This window comes from Ascidia mentula, chromosome 3, assembly GCF_947561715.1.
Source record: "Ascidia mentula chromosome 3, kaAscMent1.1, whole genome shotgun sequence".
In the NCBI taxonomy this organism is placed as follows: Eukaryota; Metazoa; Chordata; class Ascidiacea; order Phlebobranchia; family Ascidiidae; genus Ascidia; species Ascidia mentula.
The window spans coordinates 3,067,070-3,085,557 of record NC_138568.1 but is presented as its reverse complement, the minus strand read 5'-3'; the positions used below and the strand labels follow the sequence as shown (position 1 = coordinate 3,085,557).

The window sequence follows — 18,488 nt, the reverse complement described above, 5'->3', positions numbered from 1 at the left end:
AGGTTGAATAAGTTGCTGTAAGATATATTAATCGGATTGGTGTGTTGATGTTTCGTGTGATCTGGCTCAAAACTCCGGTAAGGGTATTTTTATTAACATTGCTCAACTGGAATCTTAGTGTACGTTTTCTTCACAGAAAACCGTGTTCGTGTTCTTGCTCGTATCCGTGTACGTGCTCGTGTTCGTGTTCTTGCACGTGTACCTCGTACGTGTTGTCAAGTGCCTGTGCCTGTGCCCGTGTGGCAAATACACGCGTTTTTGGAAATTGACATTCCTTCTTGGTGTGACGACGGCGCGGTGCCAGACGTGCAAATTCTGCCGTTACATTAAAGTTTTCGGAGTCTTTCTGAAACAAAGTTTCCAAGAAGTTCTACTTTTTGACGATCTGTGAAGAAATGGATGAGACTATATCTCCGCTTGAATCGCCGGAGCCTACACGGTTGAGACCCCTCGCCGCTCAAGTCGTACTGTCCCATGACGAGATACACCGCCATGTCGACAAGCTCAACAGTTGGTATGCAGTGGCTGAGACAGGCATTTTGAATAAGGACCACTCCCTACTGCAAGTAGCTAAGTTCCAAATTAACGAATGCTACTCACAATTGCAAAATATGTACGGAATGTATATTGCCTCTTGCGAAGACTCAGAGAACCGCGTTGTATGCGAGGACGAGTTGAAGTCCGTCGAACAATGTAAGAAGGAGTTCGAAACCAGAATTGCGGAGTTAACGCCATTCGAACTACCAAATGCATTGCCCGAACTTGTGCTACGCGCACAGCATAGGGCACCAACTGTGGCTTCAAGCCACAGATCCTCACGGTCCAGCCGCTCACGTTCGTCTGTGGCGAGCTCATCTGCGACAGAAAGAAGTCGTCTAGAGGCAAAGGTGGAGCGAGAGTTGGCATTGATTCGTCTAAAACAGGTCGAGGAAGAAAACGATCTAGTTCAAGGGCAACGAAAGGCGGAACTTGAAAAGGCAGCTCTGGAACGAAAAGCGGAACTTGAAAAGGTGGATCTGCAACAGAAGGCAGATTTGGAAAAGGTTGCCTTGGAAGCAGAAAGGCGGAAGTTAAAGGCAAAATACGATTTCCAGGCTGCCGATGCAAGGGCTAGAATATTGAATGAAGAACCCAACGATCTGACATCGCCGGACAAGGGTCCCAACCATAGTCAGAGGCCAGAAGTAGAATTGACTTCCTCGGTGCTGGCTGTCGAAGAAGTTCCGACGACGTCTTCTGCTACCAGAAATTGTGCCTCCCTTGTCCTAAATGGGGAAGTTCCACGTGACAACGTTGGTCCTCTTGTACGTGCTCCTGTATTGAATACACACCCGGACTTGGAAATGAAAGAGAGCCCAGCTGTATTACCGTGCATCGTAAAAGCAGTTGGAGAAGGCATGAGTATGCCGAAGCCCGACCACATGACGTTCTCGGGAAAACCTACGGATTATTGGATGTTTGTACGTTACTTTGAATCGAATCTCGAATGCAAGACTCGAAGTGACGATATGCGCCTGACATTGCTTGTCAATCAATGTAAAGGAAAGGCGAGGTCTCTGATTGAACACTGTTCTGTCCTGGAGACAAAGGAAGGCTATCCAGAGGCAAGAAACATTCTCTACGAGAACTTCGGTAAGCCTTATATAGTCGCTAGAGCCTTCGTAGAGGAGTTGACTAATGGCCCTAACTTGAAACCTGATGATGCAGCCGGTATACGCGCCTATGCACAGACTATGAAAAAATGCTTGTTGGTACTCCGCCAACTTGGAAATTTTGCTGACTTAAACACTATAGATCGTTTGGTGGCTTTGGCGAACAAGCTGCCATATGAATCGCAAAGGCTTTGGCGCCGCCGAGTTGCGCAGATTGTAAGAAAAACTGGCAGGGAGGCAGATTTCGCAGATCTTGTTGAATTTGTCGAAGAAGAATCTGCCGTAGTGAACACTTTACCTGGCCAGTTGTGTGTGTCCCGGAAAATTTAAGAAAAGAAACGTGCTGGTAAACCCAGTGGAAGAAATGTTACCTGCGCCACTGTGACAACAAATCCAAGTTCGTCGCCTGCCCCAATATTGAGCTGTCCATGCTGCAAACGTAATCACGTATTGGAAAGATGTGAGGCGTTTGGTAAAAAATCCAAGGTTCAAAGAAGAGAGTTCCTAAGGGATAAATTTATGTGCTATAACTGTTTTGGTTATCGACACACGTCGAAGTTTTGCACAAGGCCAAGTGCATGTGCTGTTCGGGGCTGCACCCTCGCGCACCACACATTGCTGCACGAAGATATGCCAAATCCTGTACGTTCGAGGACATACGTGCCTGCGTCGGAAAATTATATTAGAATTCCGCGCAGCGAACCCCCCAGGAGCCAGACTAACAATTCTACAGCCAGGTGCAATGCGATAAAGAACGGCCATTCAGCGTACTTTTCGGTTATTCCGGTGAAAATTCGAGCCAATGGTCGAGAGGTCAAGACATACGCGTTCCTCGACCAGGGATCCGATACAAGTTTTTACGACAAAAGGTTAGCAGACCTACTTTCGATAGATGGAAGTCCGAGACAAGTTACCATGTCCAGCGTCGGGAGAAGGCCCGCAAATTACAGCGGAATCAGCGCAAATTTTCGCGTTTTGTCGTTAAGTGAAGATGAAGAAATCAGTGTAGACAATGCCTTGTCTATTGACTCTATTCCAGTCGAGCCTAATCCAACCCCGAGAAATACGGAACTGAATGGTCTTCCACACCTTCAGGGATTGGAATTTCCTCAGTTGTGTAATGGTGAGGTGCTGCTACTTATTGGCACTGACGTTCCGTATGCCCATAGAGTATTGGAGATGAGAACAGGAGACCGCAAACAACCATTTGCTGCGAGAACACCGCTGGGGTGGTCTCTCGTCGGCCCGTCAATCTGTTATCCTGCCGTTGATAATATTTCAGTTAACTTCCTTAAATGTGAATCATGGAGAGAGGAATTCCAGCAAGAGCCTGATGACATTCCATTCCCAACGTCAGTTGAGGATAGGAAAGTGCTCAACATGATGAAGGACTCGGTTTGACACCGGTGGACATTTCTATTTGCCGCTTCCATGGCGAAGTGAAGTTAGTCTGCCACAGGACAGCCGTTCTATGGCTGAGCGACGGCTTTGGTCGCTGAAGAAACGCTTGTCGCGCGACCTCGTGTTAAAAGACAAGTACGTAGAGAATATTCAATGTTACATCGACAAGGGCTACGCAGAGGAGCTCAGAAGAAGGACGTTCCCCTGGCAATGTGCATTGGTACTTGCCGCACCACCCGGTTCGGCATCCACGAAAGCCTGAAAAGGTACGCATCGTTTTTGATTGCGCAGCGCAGCACAAGGGACTGTCGCTTAACGACGCGTTGCTGCAAGGGCCCGACTTTGTAAACAGTTTAATCGGCGTTCTGGAGAGATTCCGTATGAACAGTATCGCTTTAGTGGCGGACGTGGAAGCAATGTTCCACCAGGTCCGCGTTCAAAAACAGGACATTGATGCTTTGAGATTTTTGTAGTGGCCGGGGGGAGACTTATCTAGAACTCCTACGGTTCATCGAATGCTGGTGCACATTTTTGGCGCCACGTCGTCGCCTAGCTGTGCCACATTTTGCTTGCGGGAGACGGCCGAAAAATTCGGTGGCAGATTTGACAGAGACGTTGGGGACATCGTTCGCAACGATTTTTATGTTGACGACTGTTTGACTTCAACCGATACAGTCGAACACGCTGTTGGTATTGTAGCGCAGCTATGTGACTTGCTAAAAATGGGAGGATTCCGCCTCACTAAGTGGATGTCTAACAGTCAAAACGTCTTGGATCAAATTCCCGAGACAGAAAGGGCTAAATCGGTAACTGATGTAAATTTGGACGCCTCCGTGAAAGAGCGTGTGCTTGGCGTCTACTGGCGTGTAAAGAATGATGAATTTGGGTTCAGCATAGCTGATACAATGCAAGGCAAGAAATTCACACGTCGCAATATTTTATCTGCTGTTAATACGCTGTATGACCCGTTGGGTTTTGCGGCACCCGTTACTTTGATTGCTAAGGTGTTGCAGCAGGAAATAATTCGACAGAAATTGGGATGGGATGATGAGCTGCCAGAAGATGATGTTGAGGAATGGAGACGCTGGCTTTCCCAGCTGCCGGAGCTCGAAAAGCTAACACTTCCCCGCTGTTTCAAGCCGGCGACGTTCGGCTCAGTGGCGAAGTCCGAGATGCATCACTTTTCGGATGCGTCTACTCAAGGATACGGAACCGTATCGTACCTCCGGTTGGTAAACGTTAATGGTAAAGTACATTGCTCGTTTTTATTTGGCAAGGCAAAGGTAACACCACCTAAAACCGAGAGCATTCCCAGGCTTGAAATGGCCGCTGCTGTTCTAGCGGTGAAGGCCGACAAGTGGCTTCGACGCCAATTGAAGTTGGATAACTGTACGTCCGTTTTTTGGACGGACTCGTGCGCCGTCCGGCAGAGCATATACAACCAACAAACCCTGAACAATGGAGACACGTTGGATCACAGCAGAATCCCGCGGACGATGCTTCGCGTGGTTTGTCGGTACGTAAGCTTATCAGCTCTCGATGGCTGACAGGTCCGAAGTTTCTCTGGCAGAAAGAAGATCAATGGCCCACCCCACCAGAAATGAAAACACAGCTGCCACAGAAGTTCAAGCCAGCTGAGAGGAAAAGAATTGTCGTCAACGTTTGCACACAGTCGGAGTCAACCGATCGACTGATGAATCACTATTCATCTCTTCATAAATTAAAGACATCGGTCGCGTGGCTGTTACGATTCAAGTCATTCCTGCTTTCAAAGGTTTCAGCGAACACTGGCAAATTGACAGTGGATGAGTTAAAGAAAGCGGAATTGGAAATAATCAAGTACGTACAACGTCAGTGCTTCGCTCCTGTGATTGACATTTTGTCACAGGTCGGAGAGTCTGAAAGGGAGTTGCAGAAGAAACTGAAGAAGTCGAAATATGCCAGTTCGTTGGCAAAGCTTAACCCCCAGCTATTTGATGAAGTTCTGCGGATTGGGGGGAGGTTGGAGAAGGCGCCGATTGCCTTCGAGGCGAAACACCCGATCATACTGCCGTATGATCACCACTTGACAGCACTTATTATCTTGCGCCACCATCACAAGGTTGGCCACTGCGGGACTGGCCACACATGGACTTCGCTGCGTCAGCGTTTTTGGATCATAAAGGGTGGCGCCGCAGTGAGGAAGGAACTCAGCAAATGTATGCTGTGTCGCAAAAGGAATGTTCGACGTGGACAACAACAAATGGCTGACTTGCCATTTGCCCGACTGAAGCCCGACGAGCCGCCGTTTACTTACGTCGGCATCGACTACTTTGGTCCATTCATGGTGAAACGAGGAAGAAGTGAGACAAAGAGCTACGGGTGCATTTTCACCTGCTTGACTATGCGAGCCGTACACATTGAGGTGTCACCCGACTTGTCTACGGACGCGTTTATTAACGCATTGCGTCGCTTTATTGCAAGAAGAGGCCGACCAAAAGAAATATACAGCGATAATGGAACCAACTTTGTAGGTGCCGAAAGGGTCCTACGTGAAGGACTGCAAGGACTCCAGCAATCCCGCCTAGAGTCATACTTCAAACGACAAGAAATTAAGTGGAACTTTAATTGTCCTGCTGCTTCACATATGGGAGGTTCGTGGGAGAGAATGATCAGATCGATTCGTCGCATTTTAAACACAATGCTTACAAGGAACCCAACGATTGGCGGGGACATGCTGCAAACCCTGATGATCGAAGTGGAAGGCATTTTAAATTCGAGGCCGCTAACGCCGATCAGTTTCACCTGTACAGAAGATGAGCCACTTACGCCCAATCATCTGTTGTTGGGTCGTGCTTGCGACAGCATTCCAGTCGGGCTTATCAATCCCAAAGATTGCTACAGTCGAAGGCGGTGGAAACACATTCAATACCTCGCCGACGAATTTTGGAGAAGATGGTCACGAGAATATTTGCCCACAATTGCCTTGCGTCAGAAGTGGCCCGACCGACAACGCAATTTTCAAACCGGAGATGTGGTGATGATCGTAGATGAGACACAACCCCGACGTCGTTGGGAGATGGGACGGGTTCTGCGTGCGTTCCCGGACGGTCACGGTGTTGTCCGTCAGGTCGAAGTTAAAACGCAATCTGGCTCCACATATAAACGGCCGATTGCAAAATTGTGCTTGCTTTGTGAGGCGAGCACGACAAACGAATAAGTGCAACCGACGCATTCAGGCCACGTAGTCGTCGAACTGACCCTGAATTGCGGTGCACAGGATCCAACACTGATGAAGATAGATCATGGACGCTATGTCGATCTTGTTTGCCGCTTTATAAATGCGGAATATTGCAAAATGGCAGGCTGGAGCTTGCTCGCCGGCGGCACGTATGTTGCTTTCTTTACTTCGTTGTTTCGTGATTTCAATGTTTTCTTTGTTTATTTGTAAATGTGTTTGCAGTGAACCACACATTTAAGGGGGAGAATGTAACATCGAAAATCACTCATGCACAACCCCTGCGTCACACAGTAAACATATAATTCAATTTCCACACAATATCAATTTTGCCTTGTATGTGACATCATAATGCAAGAGAACTTTTTTCCTTCTGCCATGCTTCGTAAAACTGAGTTGTTAGGTACCACGTGTAGCGTGCTGAATTTAATGTCAAGTTTATTTTACTAAAGCTAGAGTTGCCTTGATTCTATTTGAATAAGGTTGAATAAGTTGCTGTAAGATATATTAATCGGATTGGTGTGTTGATGTTTCGTGTGATCTGGCTCAAAACTCCGGTAAGGGTATTTTTATCAACATTGCTTAACTGGAATCTTAGTGTACGTTTTCTTCACAGAAAACCGTGTTCGTGTTCTTGCTCGTATCCGTGTACGTGTTCGTGTTCTTGCTCGTATCCGTGTTCGTGTTCTTGCACGTGAACCTCGTACGTGTTGTCAAGTGCCTGTGCCCGTGTGGCAAATACACGCGTTTTTGGAAATTGACATTCCTTCTTGGTGTGACGACGGCGCGGTGCCAGACGCGCAAATTCTGCCGTTACAACTGCTATGTATAGACTGTAGGACAAACGGCTATGAGTGCCATAGGAGCCTTTGTTAGATCATTAAATTGTTTAAGATCATATTCTAAAGAACTAACTTTTACAGCGAGATTAAAAAGATAGTCGCTCACAGATAGACAGTTTTTCCAATACATGGGAGAATCAGAACTTTGTTTAACAGGGCCAAACAGACTGTGTTGTTTCGATTGCGAAATACCAAACAGGATGCTTTGCAGTCTGAGTATGTATTTCTTGTTAACGAAAGCTTATCCTTTACATTTTGTTGCACAAAAACTTGAAGTTAATGATGCATGACAATTGCCGCTGGTGGCTTATGGCGATCGCGTTTGCCTGCTTCGTCGTCACGACAACCAGTCACGTGACAAGTGAAGAACGTGAAGGTAAATGAGGCAGATGTTTGTGTGTTGTAGTAATTTGCCGCATCGTTCCACTTACCATATATGCAGGGTTGCCATCGACCGAAATTCGGGATGATGAATAGCGATACGACATACATTTTCTTTAGTCGCGATGTGGGTATGATAGAGAAAATTGTTCATTAAAAACGGAAAGGAGACATCACTTATCATTGTTTGAGTCACAACATGTTGAAAGTAAGGACTTTACGATGTTTAGCCTCTGGCTTAAACGTAAGAAAATATCGCAGAAATTAGGACGCTCATATTTTCTAAGACGTCGACCTCCAAAATAAGGGACGGCAACCCTGCATATACTTGTTGTAAAAGGCAATCATTTTTTATTTACAACCAGGTTTATTTGTGTTAGGTGATAAACAAACTTACGTAAGATTGCCTGAAAGACTTTAAATAGAAATATTAGACGCACAACCCTTAATAATTCCTTACTTAATTAATAGGGACAACGGATAAAGAGATGTTCTACCAGTCGGTCAACCGCGACGAGCCTGACGAAAAACTGACGTCACTGAGTGACGCCTCCGTCAAAACGCTCCTTACCGCCACCATGCGGGTGCTAAAGATGAAAAAATGCACTGGTAAATATGTTTACTGCACCGCCCAGTGTGCACAGGGTAAGTTGGTTGCAATGGACACCGGGTGCTGCAGGTGCACGTGCAAGATCGGCTACGCGTTGGCAGCGGACAAGAAAAAGTGCAACAAAGGTATTTTACTATAGGAAACGACCTAAAAGGTCTCATCAGTGCAGCTGGTGTGACTTTTCAGACGACTTTGCTGACCAAGCGGCCAAGCAAAGACACCACTTTGTGGTGACTATACAATCAGTGAAGAGAACGATATTTTTAGTGGAAAAATGGTACCACGCTTATACATTGTTTGATTTTGGGTTGGCGCTGAGGAGGTGGTTGCCAAACCCTGTTCTGGACAGAGTTGCAATGTTTTGAGAAAGCAATGTTCTCTGAGTTTTTATCAGCTGACCATTGTGTTTACTTCAGCAAGATCTCTACGCAATCTACAAACTTTTCCGTCAAAAAATCGAAAATGCATTTAGAGTATGAAATTGCACAGCAGCAATTTCGCATGTAAGCGATGTTTCAATCACGTTTTCAGCCACTTGGGGGAGTTGGTCCGCCTGGAGCACTTGCATTACGTCATCATGGGGAGGACTTCAGACTCGGGAAAAGATTTGCAAAGCGGGAGGAAAAACAGCGTTGAGTCGATGCAAAGGAAAAGGAAGTCAGGAAAAGACATGCTCGGCCGTTACCGAAGGTAAAGTGTATTGGCTTTTATCAAAAAGTGCAGTTAATCCAGCAATGCTAGCGTATTCGTCGTAACCTTATTACTGCTGTGACAGCTAAGAATGAGATACAAAGCATTCATAAAACCCGTGCTTAAATGGTGTTGTGTTTTGTTGCCCTTTCAGAGTATCGAATTCGCAAAAACATACGTTATCTAACCGACGAGGAGAAGCACGACCTCATACAAGCTTACTCCAAGTTCAAATACGACGAGTCTTCCGATGGGTTCATGGTGAGAATCGGAGAGGTTCCAACAACCAAACTATTTATGCTTAACCCACTGTGACTGTCGTAAATTCGAGTGCAGGGCTTTATTCAAGCCATTTACGAAAAAAGAACAGCTGTAAAAGCAATGGAAAATATGCTTACATGTTTTTTACTCTTTAGGTAATTTTCAAATTAGATAACCTTTATTTCAGTACACAGTGAAATGGCATGGTTGGCCTTACGAGTGCCCATGGTATAAACACATCGAGGGTCACAGCAACGGTCACTGCAGTTGGCATCAGCACCCCATGTTCCTTTCCTGGCATCGACTCATAATGGTGCAACTAGAAATGGGTAGGTAAAGACAACTTTTTATTTAGCAATCGCGGTTTCCGTTCAGTTTAGACAATTACACAAACTAAATCAATATATGCAAATGCGGTTGCATATCGATACAAACATAATACTTTGTCAGCATGGGTGCTTACCTGTACGTGGGAAATAAACGTCAATCTGGAACCAAAAGTAAAGACGACCAAGAGAGGAATACTTTTCCTGCTCAAAATAAAACAAAAATCTGTTTCGGAAATATTTGTCATGTGGAAATGTTAGCTATAGCATCGAGATACGGTTATAAAAACCATATAAAATCAGACCAAGGCCCAAATAAAAATATACACAAACCAATTGTGTCAAATCATTTCTAAAGCTAAATTCGTCTAGATTGCGACCGAATTTCGGTGTAGCCGAGGGCCAAAGTGCCGACTTGACAGCCAAGTTAATTTAAACTTACTTTGTGATACGTCCAGGTGTGAACAAATATCTAAAGAACAAAACACTAGGACTTCCTTACTGGGATTGGACCGAACCAGGCTGGACGCATTTTCCTGATCTGTACAGAGATCCCGATATATTCGATCCCATTGACAATAAATGGGTTAAGAATCCCTTCTATTCAACGAAGATGCCTCTCCATGCTAAAGTGTTCAATGAAACATGGTGCGAATTCAAATCAAGTACATGTTTCTGCAAACAGACTAATACAGCAACGCTTGCTACGGTGCCGACTTCTAACATAAGAATTTAAACTTTGAACGTTTATTTAATTGATGACCAACCGAAAAAAAAAAGTATTTTTTCACTTCTGCAAACAGGTTAATGCAGCGACGCTTGTAAGGGTGTGCACATTTGCTCCACTTTCAAACGTTTAAACTTTAACCGTTTATTTAGTTGACAATCAACTGCCAAAAACGTTTATGAACTTGGCAACATGCACAGCCACCTATAAACTACTTGCAAATATGTTTTCACTGTGTTTGTTTGTTTTGCCAGCAAGATTTGGAGGTACCCGGACTTCAGAGGACTTTCGTGGCAAGGAATTCTGTTGCACAGCGTAATTCGAGCTGTGACGATGTCTGACTACGCGAAATACGACGCAATGCTTGGGCAACCTCACAACCAGGTTGAGTTTTTACTAAAATTTACTTTTCAAGGTATAAGTATGTTTTTAATACCAGTATGTGTTTCAGACTTAAAATTTTCCTATTGAAGTCTTGTCGTTCAACAAAATGGCGTGATGCCTGAATGAATTTCACTTTTTGGTGCTCTTTTGGTGAATTTATGCGCACTAAATGTTCTGACTGTTTCTAGATCCACAATTGCATTTGCGCTTCGAAGGATACGTTCCAGAACGAAGTATGCCTCTACAGCATGCACAGCGTCACGTACGCTGCATTCGATCCACTCTTTTCACTTCATCACAGCCAAATAGATCGCTTGTATTCTCTGTACAAAGATATCAAAGATCTGGCCGGTAACCAAGACTGGACAAAATCCAGCTTCATTGGGTCGTATATTCAGGTGGGTACAGTTACGGGCAATTGAAATGAGCTAAAACAAAACAAAACACAAATAAGAAAATAAATGCCCTGTGGTGATTGGATTGAACTTAACACTAAAAAAAACAATTCCAAGTAATTGTTTGAAAATTTTTTTTTGCAGGATGGAGAACGTATGACGGTTGACAAAACGGAATCTTACGATTGGCCGATGTCTCCATTCTGCAACAAGACCATGAACTTAAACCCCGTCACGTTGAAGAAGAATGTATGGACTATTCGTTACTCCTACTACTATCAACAACTGTTTGGATACAAGTACGACACCCTCAATTTAAACGGTTTGTCTTGGAAGAAACTGGTGAAAGATGTAAAAGCGAAGGAGAAAAGTTTGCATTACGGACTAGTTCTGCCTTTTCGCTCCGCAATGGCGCCGTGGTTAGGGCTGATCAATTCTGCCAACACAAAGTACAAAACCGGCTGCGCTATTCCACCCTCCAAATGCTAATGCATTTGATGTACAGACGTTTGCTACAAACTCGCCAAATTTATTGCCATCTGCCATATGGTAGTTAGGTTTATTCGCAGTTGATAGCACTACTGTCACCAGGATTTTCGCCTAAAATCTTTGATAGGACGATTAGTCCTAAACCCTAACATACCTACTACAAGAAAAGTACTATAAAGTTTACAAATGGTACAAATGCTGTAACAAAAGTTCGTTAGGAACCTTTGCCAGAATTTCCTATGTGCCATTTCCCATGTGCCAGAGTTTGGTGTTGTTTACTGTCAAGTGTTTTTACATAGATATTAGGGGAAAATTTATGATTTTAATTGCAAGATGATTTATTTTGCAATGTAAAAATATTGTGCTATCCATTGCTCGCATTTAGGCTATGTAGGTGTTATATTATAAACGTACACGAAAGCAGCATAATGAACTACGTGATCCGACAAAAAAAACAGCATTTTTTCTAAAATTCGGGAGAAGTAATTGTGGTTTTCACTTTACAAAATCCGGCCGAAAAATTATTTTTTGTTTTATAAAACCTATGTCTGATTGCTTCAGAGGAGAGATTTTATTATGTTATTATAGTCCTTGCTTCAAATGATTCCCTTTTAATTACTCGGAGTAAAGAGCGTTGAATATAAAAAATTGCGCAAAATTTACCTTCAGATATTGTTGCTACTTTTCGTTGCTACTTTTGTTGTTAGCGCGCCAAATCTGTATTACTGGTCAGTACAAATAGCGTTTATTTTCATCGTGGCAGTCCGTTTTTTGACCCAGAAAATAAATCAGAAATTTAATAAAAACGATCTGCGTTTTCGCTACGTGCTAATTCGCACTCTCGGGTTCTATTGAATTCAAACCAGTACTTTAGCCGTAATGTTGCGGATTTTGCGCAATGCGGAAACAATTCATTACGATCATCCAGGATGTTGCCAACACCAGAGGCTCCCTGTCCCGTGATATTCTGGAAATTGGCCTACGTGCATCTTTCCCACCGTCGCTCGCACACAAATGTGAGGTAATAACTTTATACATTTTCAGTGTTACCTTGGTTGAACAACGAAGGCAAATTTACTACGTTCAACATGCAGAACGTGGGGAGTGTAAAACGAAAAAAGTATCGCCAACCTTTCTTCCCCGTAGCTTCATTAAAACTTACGCATGTTAGGGGACTTCAATACACAGTTATTGGACTGTGAGAATGCGCAAAAGACGTTCATTAAACAAGCGTTCGTTTTTCAAAAATGATGTTGTCGGCTTCTGAACGAGAAACTCGTCGAATAGGAAAATCACATTATCCATTGGTGCGAATCAATTGTGTGAAGGCATTTCGGAACAGCCGATTGATTTCCAGTGCGGTCCGGCAATATTGGACTTGTTCTCCGCCAAGTCCAGTTATTTGGCGCTGCAAAGCGTGTATTATTGACTTAAACAGTATGAGATCGTTTCGAATGACATTGCATATTTTACTGGAAGTAACTTACGTCTGCGACGCATATTATTTATACTTAAGCATTGGCAATAGGTATATCACTATATACCTTGGACTCTTCGCAGATGCAAATATTGAATTGCTGGTAGCGACCTTCGAAGCTTGGCGACTCTGCGTTGGTAACAAATATTTTACCGATAATACTGAATTTTTTTTATATATATTACGTTAATGTTTTTTGTTTGATGATGTTTACTCGAATGATCTTTGGTCTATAGTAGTCTTTATGGTTAGGACTGCTATGTATAGACTGGAGAGACATACGACTATGAGTGCCATAGGAGCCTTAGTTAGATCAATTGTTCAAGATCATATTCTAAAGAACTAACTTTTACAGCGAGATTAAAAAGATAGTCGCTCACTGATAGAAAGTTTTCCAATGCATGGGAGAATCAGGACCTTGTTTGACGGCGCCAAACAGACTGTGTTGTTCCGATTGCGAAATACCAAACAGGATGCTTTGCAGTCTGATTGTGTATTTCTTGTTAACAAAAGCATATCCTTTACATTTTGTTGTACAAAAACTTGTAGTTAATAATGCATGATAATTGCCATTGGTGGCTTGTGGCGATCGCGTTTGCCTGCTTCGTCGTCACAGCAACCAGTCACGTTACGGATGAAGAACGCAAAGGTAAATGAGGCAGATGTTTGCGGTTGTAGCAAGCCTGAAATTTGCCGCATCGTGCCACATACAATATGTATGCAGGGTTGCCATCGACCGAAATTAAGGATGACTGAAAAGCAATACGACATACATTTTGCTTAGTCGCGATGTGAAAGTTTTAGAGAAGTATTGTTGATTAAAAACGGAAAAGGAAATCACTTACCGTTGTTTGAGACACAACATATTGAAAGTAAGGACGCCTCTGGCTAAAACATCTTAAAAGTGCTTAAACGTAAGAAAAAATCGCAGAAATTATGACGTTCATATTTTCTAAGACTTCGACATGCTGCAAAATAAGGGACGGCAACCCTGCATATACTTGGTGTAAAAGGCAATCATTTCTGATTTGCAACCAGGTTTATTTGTGTTGTGTGATATACAAACTTACGAAAGATTGTCTGAAAGACTTTAAATAGAAATATTAGACAAACAACCCTTAATAATTCCTTACTTAATTAATAGGGACAACGGATAACGAGATGTTCTACCAGTCGGTCAACCGCGACGAGCCTGACGAAAAACTGACGTCACTGAGTGACGCCTCTGTCAAAACGCTTCTTACCGCCACCATGCGGGTGCTAAAGATGAAAAAGTGCACTGGTAAATATGTTTACTGCACCGCCGAATGTGCACAGGGAAAGTTGCTTGCAATGGACACCGGGTGCTGCAGGTGCACGTGCAAGATTGGCTACGCGTTGGCAGCGGACAAGAAAAAGTGCAACAAAGGTATTTTACCATAGGAAACGACCTAAAAGGTCTCATCAGTGCAGCTGGTGTGACTTTTCAGACGACTTTGCTGACCAAACGGCCAAGCAAAGACTTCCACTTTGTGGTGACTATACAATCAGTGAAGAGAACGATATTTTTAGTGGAAAAATGGTACCACGCTTATACATTGTTTGATTTTGGGTTGGCGCTAAGGAGGTGGTTGCCAAACCCTGTTCTGGGCAATGTTGCAATGTTTTGAGAAAGCAATGTTCTCTGAGTTTTTGTCAGCTGACCATTGCGTTTACTTCAGCAAGATCTATTCGCAATGTACAAACTTTTCCGTTAAAAAATCGAAAATGCATTTAGAGTATCAAATAGGCACAGCAGCAATTTCGCATGTAAGCGATGTTTCATTTACGTTTCAGCCACTTGGGCGAGTTGGTCCGCCTGGAGCACTTGCATTACGTCATTATGGGGAGGACTTCAGACTCGGGGGAGGATTTGCAAAGCGGGAGGAAAAACAGCGTTGAGTCGATGCAAGGGAAAAGGAAGCCAGGAAAAGACATGCTCGGCCGTTACCGAAGGTAAAGTGTATTGGCTTTTATCAAAAAGTGCAGTTAATCCAGCAATGCTCGCGTTGTCGTTGTAGCGTAATTACTACTGTGACAGCTAAGAATGAGATACAAAGTATTCATCAAACCAGTGTTTAAAAACTTTTGAATGTTGTCTATCTGGTCGTGTAACTTTTCGTTTTGATGCCCTTTCAGAGTATCGAATTCGCAAAAACATACGTTGTCTAACCGACGAGGAGAAGCACGACCTCATACAAGCTTACTCTAAGTTCAAAGACGACGATTCTTCCGATGGGTTCATGGTGAGAATCAGAGAGGTTCCAACAACCAAAATATTTATGCTCAACCCACTGTGACTGTCGTAATTTCGAGTGCAGTAGTCTTGGGCTTTATCCAAGCCGTTTACGAAAACAGAACATTTTCAATTTTTTGCAGCTGTAAAAGCAATGGAAATATGCTCACATGTATTTCACTCACAGGTAATTTTCAAATTAGATAATCGTTATTTTAGTACACAGTGAAATGGCATGGTTGGCCCTACGAGTGCCCATGGTATAAACACATCGAGGGTCACAGCAACGGTCACTGCAGTTGGCATAAGCACCCAATGTTCCTTTCCTGGCATCGACTCATAATGGTGCAACTAGAAATGGGTTGGTAAAGACAACTTTTTATTTAACAATCGCTGTTCCGTTTTGCAGTTTAAACAATTACACAAACTAAATCAATATATGCAAATGCGGTTGCATATCGATACAAACATAATACTTTGTCAGCATGGGTGCTTACCTGTACGTGGGAAATAAACGTCAATCTGGAACCAAAAGTAAAGACGACCGAGAGAGGAATACTTTTCCTGCTCAAAATAAAACAAAAATATGTTTCGGAAATATTTCTTATGTGGAAATGTTAGCTATAGCATCGAGATACGGTTATAAAAACCATATAAAATCAGACCAGGGCCCAAATAAAAATATTCACAAACCAATTTTCTAAAGCTAAATTCGTCTAGATTGCGACCGAATTTCGGTGTCGCCGAGGGCCAAAGTGCCGCCTTGACAGCCAAGTTAATTTAAACTTACTTTGTAATACTTCCAGGTGTGAACAAATATCTAAAGAACAAAACACTGGGACTTCCTTATTGGGATTGGACCGAACCAGGCTGGACGCATTTTCCTGATCTGTACAGTGATCCCGATATATTCGATCCCATTGACAATAAATGGGTTAAGAATCCCTTCTATTCAACGAAGATGCCTCTCCATGCTAAAGTGTTCAATGAAACATGGTACGAATTCAAATCAAGTATATTTTTCTGCAAACAGACTAATACAGCACGGCTTGCTAGGGTGCCGACTTCTAACATACGAAATTAAACTTTGAACTTTTATTTAATTGATGACCAACTGAAAAAAAAAATTTTTTTTCACTTCTGCAAACAGGCTAATACAGCAACGCTTGCAAGGGTGCACGCCTTTGCGCCACTTTCAAACATTTAAACTTTAAACGTTTATTTAATTGACGATCAATTGCCCAAAACGTTTATCAACTTGGCAACATGCACAGCCACCTATAAACTACTTGCAAATATGTTTTCACTGTGTTTGTTTGTTTTGCCAGCAAGATTTGGAGGTACCCGGACTTCAGAGGACTTTCGTGGCAAAGAATTTTGTTGCGCAGCGTAATTCGAGCTGTGACGATGTCTGCCTACGCGAAATACGACGCAATGCTTGGGCAACCTCACAACCAGGTTGAGTTTTTACTAAAATTTACTTTTCAAGGTATAAGTATGTTTTTAATACCAGTATGTGTTTCAGACTTAAAATTTTGCTATTAAAGTCTTGTCGTTCAACAAAATGGGGAGCTGTCTGAATGAATTTCCCTTTTTGGTGCTTTTTGGTGAATTTATGCGCACTAAATGTTCTGACTGTTTCTAGATCCACAATTGCATTTGCGCTTCGAAGGATACGTTCCAGAACGAAGTATGCCTCTACAGCATGCTCAGCGTCACGTACGCTGCATTCGATCCAATCTTTTCACTTCATCACAGCCAAGTAGATCGCTTGTATGCTCTGTACAAAGATATTAAAGATCTGGCCGGTAACCAAGACTGGACAAAATCCAGCTTCATTGGGTCGTATATTCAGGTGGGTACAGTTACGGGCAATTGAAATAAGCTAAAATAAAACAAAATGTCTATGAGAATGCCATATGGTAATTTGGTTGAACTAATTATTAAAATAGAATTCCAAGAAAAAATTTCAAAATTGTTTTGCACAGCATGGTGAACGCATGACGGTTGACAAAATGGAATCTTACGACTGGCCGATGTCTCCATTCTGCAACAAGACCATGAACTTTAACCCCGTCACGTTGAAAAAGAATGTATGGACTATTCGTTACTCCTACTACTATCAACAACTGTTCGGATACAAGTACGACACCCTCAATTTAAACGGTTTGTCTTGGAAGAAACTGGTGAAAGATGTAAAAGCGAAGGAGAGAAGTTTGTATTACGGACTAGTTCTGCCTTTCCGCTCAAATATGGCCCCTTGGTTAGGTTTGATTAACGCTAATAACACGAAGTACCACATCGGCTGCTCTATTCCACCCACTGAGTGCTAAAGCTTTGGTTGTTGTTAGTTATGTAGAGGCACTTTTTACGAAGTTGATAGAAAAATACACATTTTATTTGTTGACTTATTATTGCCGGTTCAAAATCAATACAAGCCAGGTTGATATTTGTATTGGAAGTTTTATCTGTTGTCTCGTTGTATTATATAAAAAGGAAGTGTGTTGGTTCTTTTTTGAGCACCTGTACACACACAGCTGTCATACCGTCCTTATTGTTTCTGCTTTGGAGTCATGACGTCCTTATATTTTGTTTTCAAGCCCAAAAATGTTAAAAACAAACTTTATCCAACTTTTGTGAACATACTTTGATTGACATCCCTGTTTAGGGAGACACCGTCCTCAAAGGGGTCAATAAAACAGTAATACTGCATTCACCACAGCATTGCAGATAATCTATATAAATTTTCTCCAATTGTTCTTGTTTTAGTTTCCAAACCTAAGCCAACCCTGTGTACCTGACATTTGGCGTTAGAATCCTGTGTGTGTTTATTCAAACGAATGTGCCACAATTACACATCTTTCTTTCGACGCTTTTTTTTCTATAATCTCTCTTTAAAGTGAAAGATTTCATTCTACAAAATAGTCCTGGATCGATTGAAACAAGGTTTTCGCATTATGCGTTGCGTTTAAATGAGAGTAATGGGCAGGGACGAAAAATCTAAAAACAATGAAAAAAGTCGCAAAAGTCGTGCTTTGCTTGACGCAAATATTGCTATTTACTAGCGACCAAAATCGCTTTTATTACGTCACATAAGATTTTGAATAACAACCGCCCCCAAGAGAACATTCATGTGCCCTTTCCTGGTAGTTTAATGGTATGGTGTTTGCAGAATCAATTGTGCTGTAGTCGAACTTTGATAATTTACTGACACGATTCCCTCCTACCTACAATGTCATGTGAATCGACTGATGATGTTTAACTGCGGATGTAGTTGGTTACAAAAACACAACCACCAAGATAACCGAACGTTTGTGTTGAATTTATTGCCCGTTATGGCCACGCGGACACGTAAAACCTTTTTTTAAAAAATCGCACCATC

At 42.7% G+C, this 18,488-nt stretch overlaps 4 protein-coding genes across 4 annotated transcripts; all 4 read left to right on the top strand.

Moving 5' to 3' along the window:
* Positions 1-3,123: 3,123 nt before the first annotated feature.
* LOC145894700 (uncharacterized) lies at positions 3,124-4,600 on the top strand. Its single transcript, XM_082983339.1, has 3 exons — positions 3,124-3,292; positions 3,345-3,481; positions 3,527-4,600. The coding sequence occupies exons 1-3, from the start codon at positions 3,124-3,126 to the stop codon at positions 4,598-4,600; spliced, it is 1,380 nt and encodes a 459-aa protein (XP_082839465.1).
* Positions 4,601-4,653: 53 nt separating this feature from the next.
* On the top strand, positions 4,654-6,252 carry LOC145894699 (uncharacterized). The gene has a single exon (XM_082983337.1). It carries the CDS (start codon positions 4,654-4,656, stop codon positions 6,250-6,252), a length of 1,599 nt encoding a protein of 532 aa, XP_082839463.1.
* A 1,729-nt stretch (positions 6,253-7,981) lies between these two features.
* LOC145894024 (hemocyanin 2-c chain-like) lies at positions 7,982-12,091 on the top strand. Its single transcript, XM_082982457.1, has 8 exons — positions 7,982-8,228; positions 8,635-8,793; positions 8,948-9,054; positions 9,242-9,383; positions 9,839-10,028; positions 10,362-10,491; positions 10,680-10,889; positions 11,031-12,091. The coding sequence occupies exons 1-8, from the start codon at positions 7,982-7,984 to the stop codon at positions 11,373-11,375; spliced, it is 1,530 nt and encodes a 509-aa protein (XP_082838583.1). The 3' UTR covers positions 11,376-12,091.
* A 1,922-nt stretch (positions 12,092-14,013) lies between these two features.
* LOC145894698 (hemocyanin 2-c chain-like) lies at positions 14,014-17,439 on the top strand. Its single transcript, XM_082983336.1, has 8 exons — positions 14,014-14,260; positions 14,668-14,826; positions 15,010-15,116; positions 15,326-15,467; positions 15,913-16,102; positions 16,435-16,564; positions 16,752-16,961; positions 17,095-17,439. The coding sequence occupies exons 1-8, from the start codon at positions 14,014-14,016 to the stop codon at positions 17,437-17,439; spliced, it is 1,530 nt and encodes a 509-aa protein (XP_082839462.1).
* Positions 17,440-18,488: the final 1,049 nt, after the last annotated feature.

What these genes read in the sequence shown, in the direction of transcription:
- LOC145894700 (XM_082983339.1), top strand. Translation starts at nt 3,124, where the DNA reads ATGGCTGAGCGACGGCTTTGGTCGCTGAAGAAACGCTTGTCGCGCGAC. An exon ending in GGTACTTGCCGCACCACCCG is followed by an intron (nt 3,293 to 3,344) that starts GTTCGGCATCCA and finishes TTGATTGCGCAG; the next exon opens with CGCAGCACAAGGGACTGTCG. An exon ending in TGGAAGCAATGTTCCACCAG is followed by an intron (nt 3,482 to 3,526) that starts GTCCGCGTTCAA and finishes AGATTTTTGTAG; the next exon opens with TGGCCGGGGGGAGACTTATC.
- LOC145894699 (XM_082983337.1), top strand. Translation starts at nt 4,654, where the DNA reads ATGAAAACACAGCTGCCACAGAAGTTCAAGCCAGCTGAGAGGAAAAGA.
- LOC145894024 (XM_082982457.1), top strand. Translation starts at nt 7,982, where the DNA reads ATGTTCTACCAGTCGGTCAACCGCGACGAGCCTGACGAAAAACTGACG. An exon ending in CAAGAAAAAGTGCAACAAAG is followed by an intron (nt 8,229 to 8,634) that starts GTATTTTACTAT and finishes TCACGTTTTCAG; the next exon opens with CCACTTGGGGGAGTTGGTCC. An exon ending in TTGGGCAACCTCACAACCAG is followed by an intron (nt 10,492 to 10,679) that starts GTTGAGTTTTTA and finishes GACTGTTTCTAG; the next exon opens with ATCCACAATTGCATTTGCGC.
- LOC145894698 (XM_082983336.1), top strand. Translation starts at nt 14,014, where the DNA reads ATGTTCTACCAGTCGGTCAACCGCGACGAGCCTGACGAAAAACTGACG. An exon ending in CAAGAAAAAGTGCAACAAAG is followed by an intron (nt 14,261 to 14,667) that starts GTATTTTACCAT and finishes TTTACGTTTCAG; the next exon opens with CCACTTGGGCGAGTTGGTCC. An exon ending in AATGGTGCAACTAGAAATGG is followed by an intron (nt 15,468 to 15,912) that starts GTTGGTAAAGAC and finishes TAATACTTCCAG; the next exon opens with GTGTGAACAAATATCTAAAG.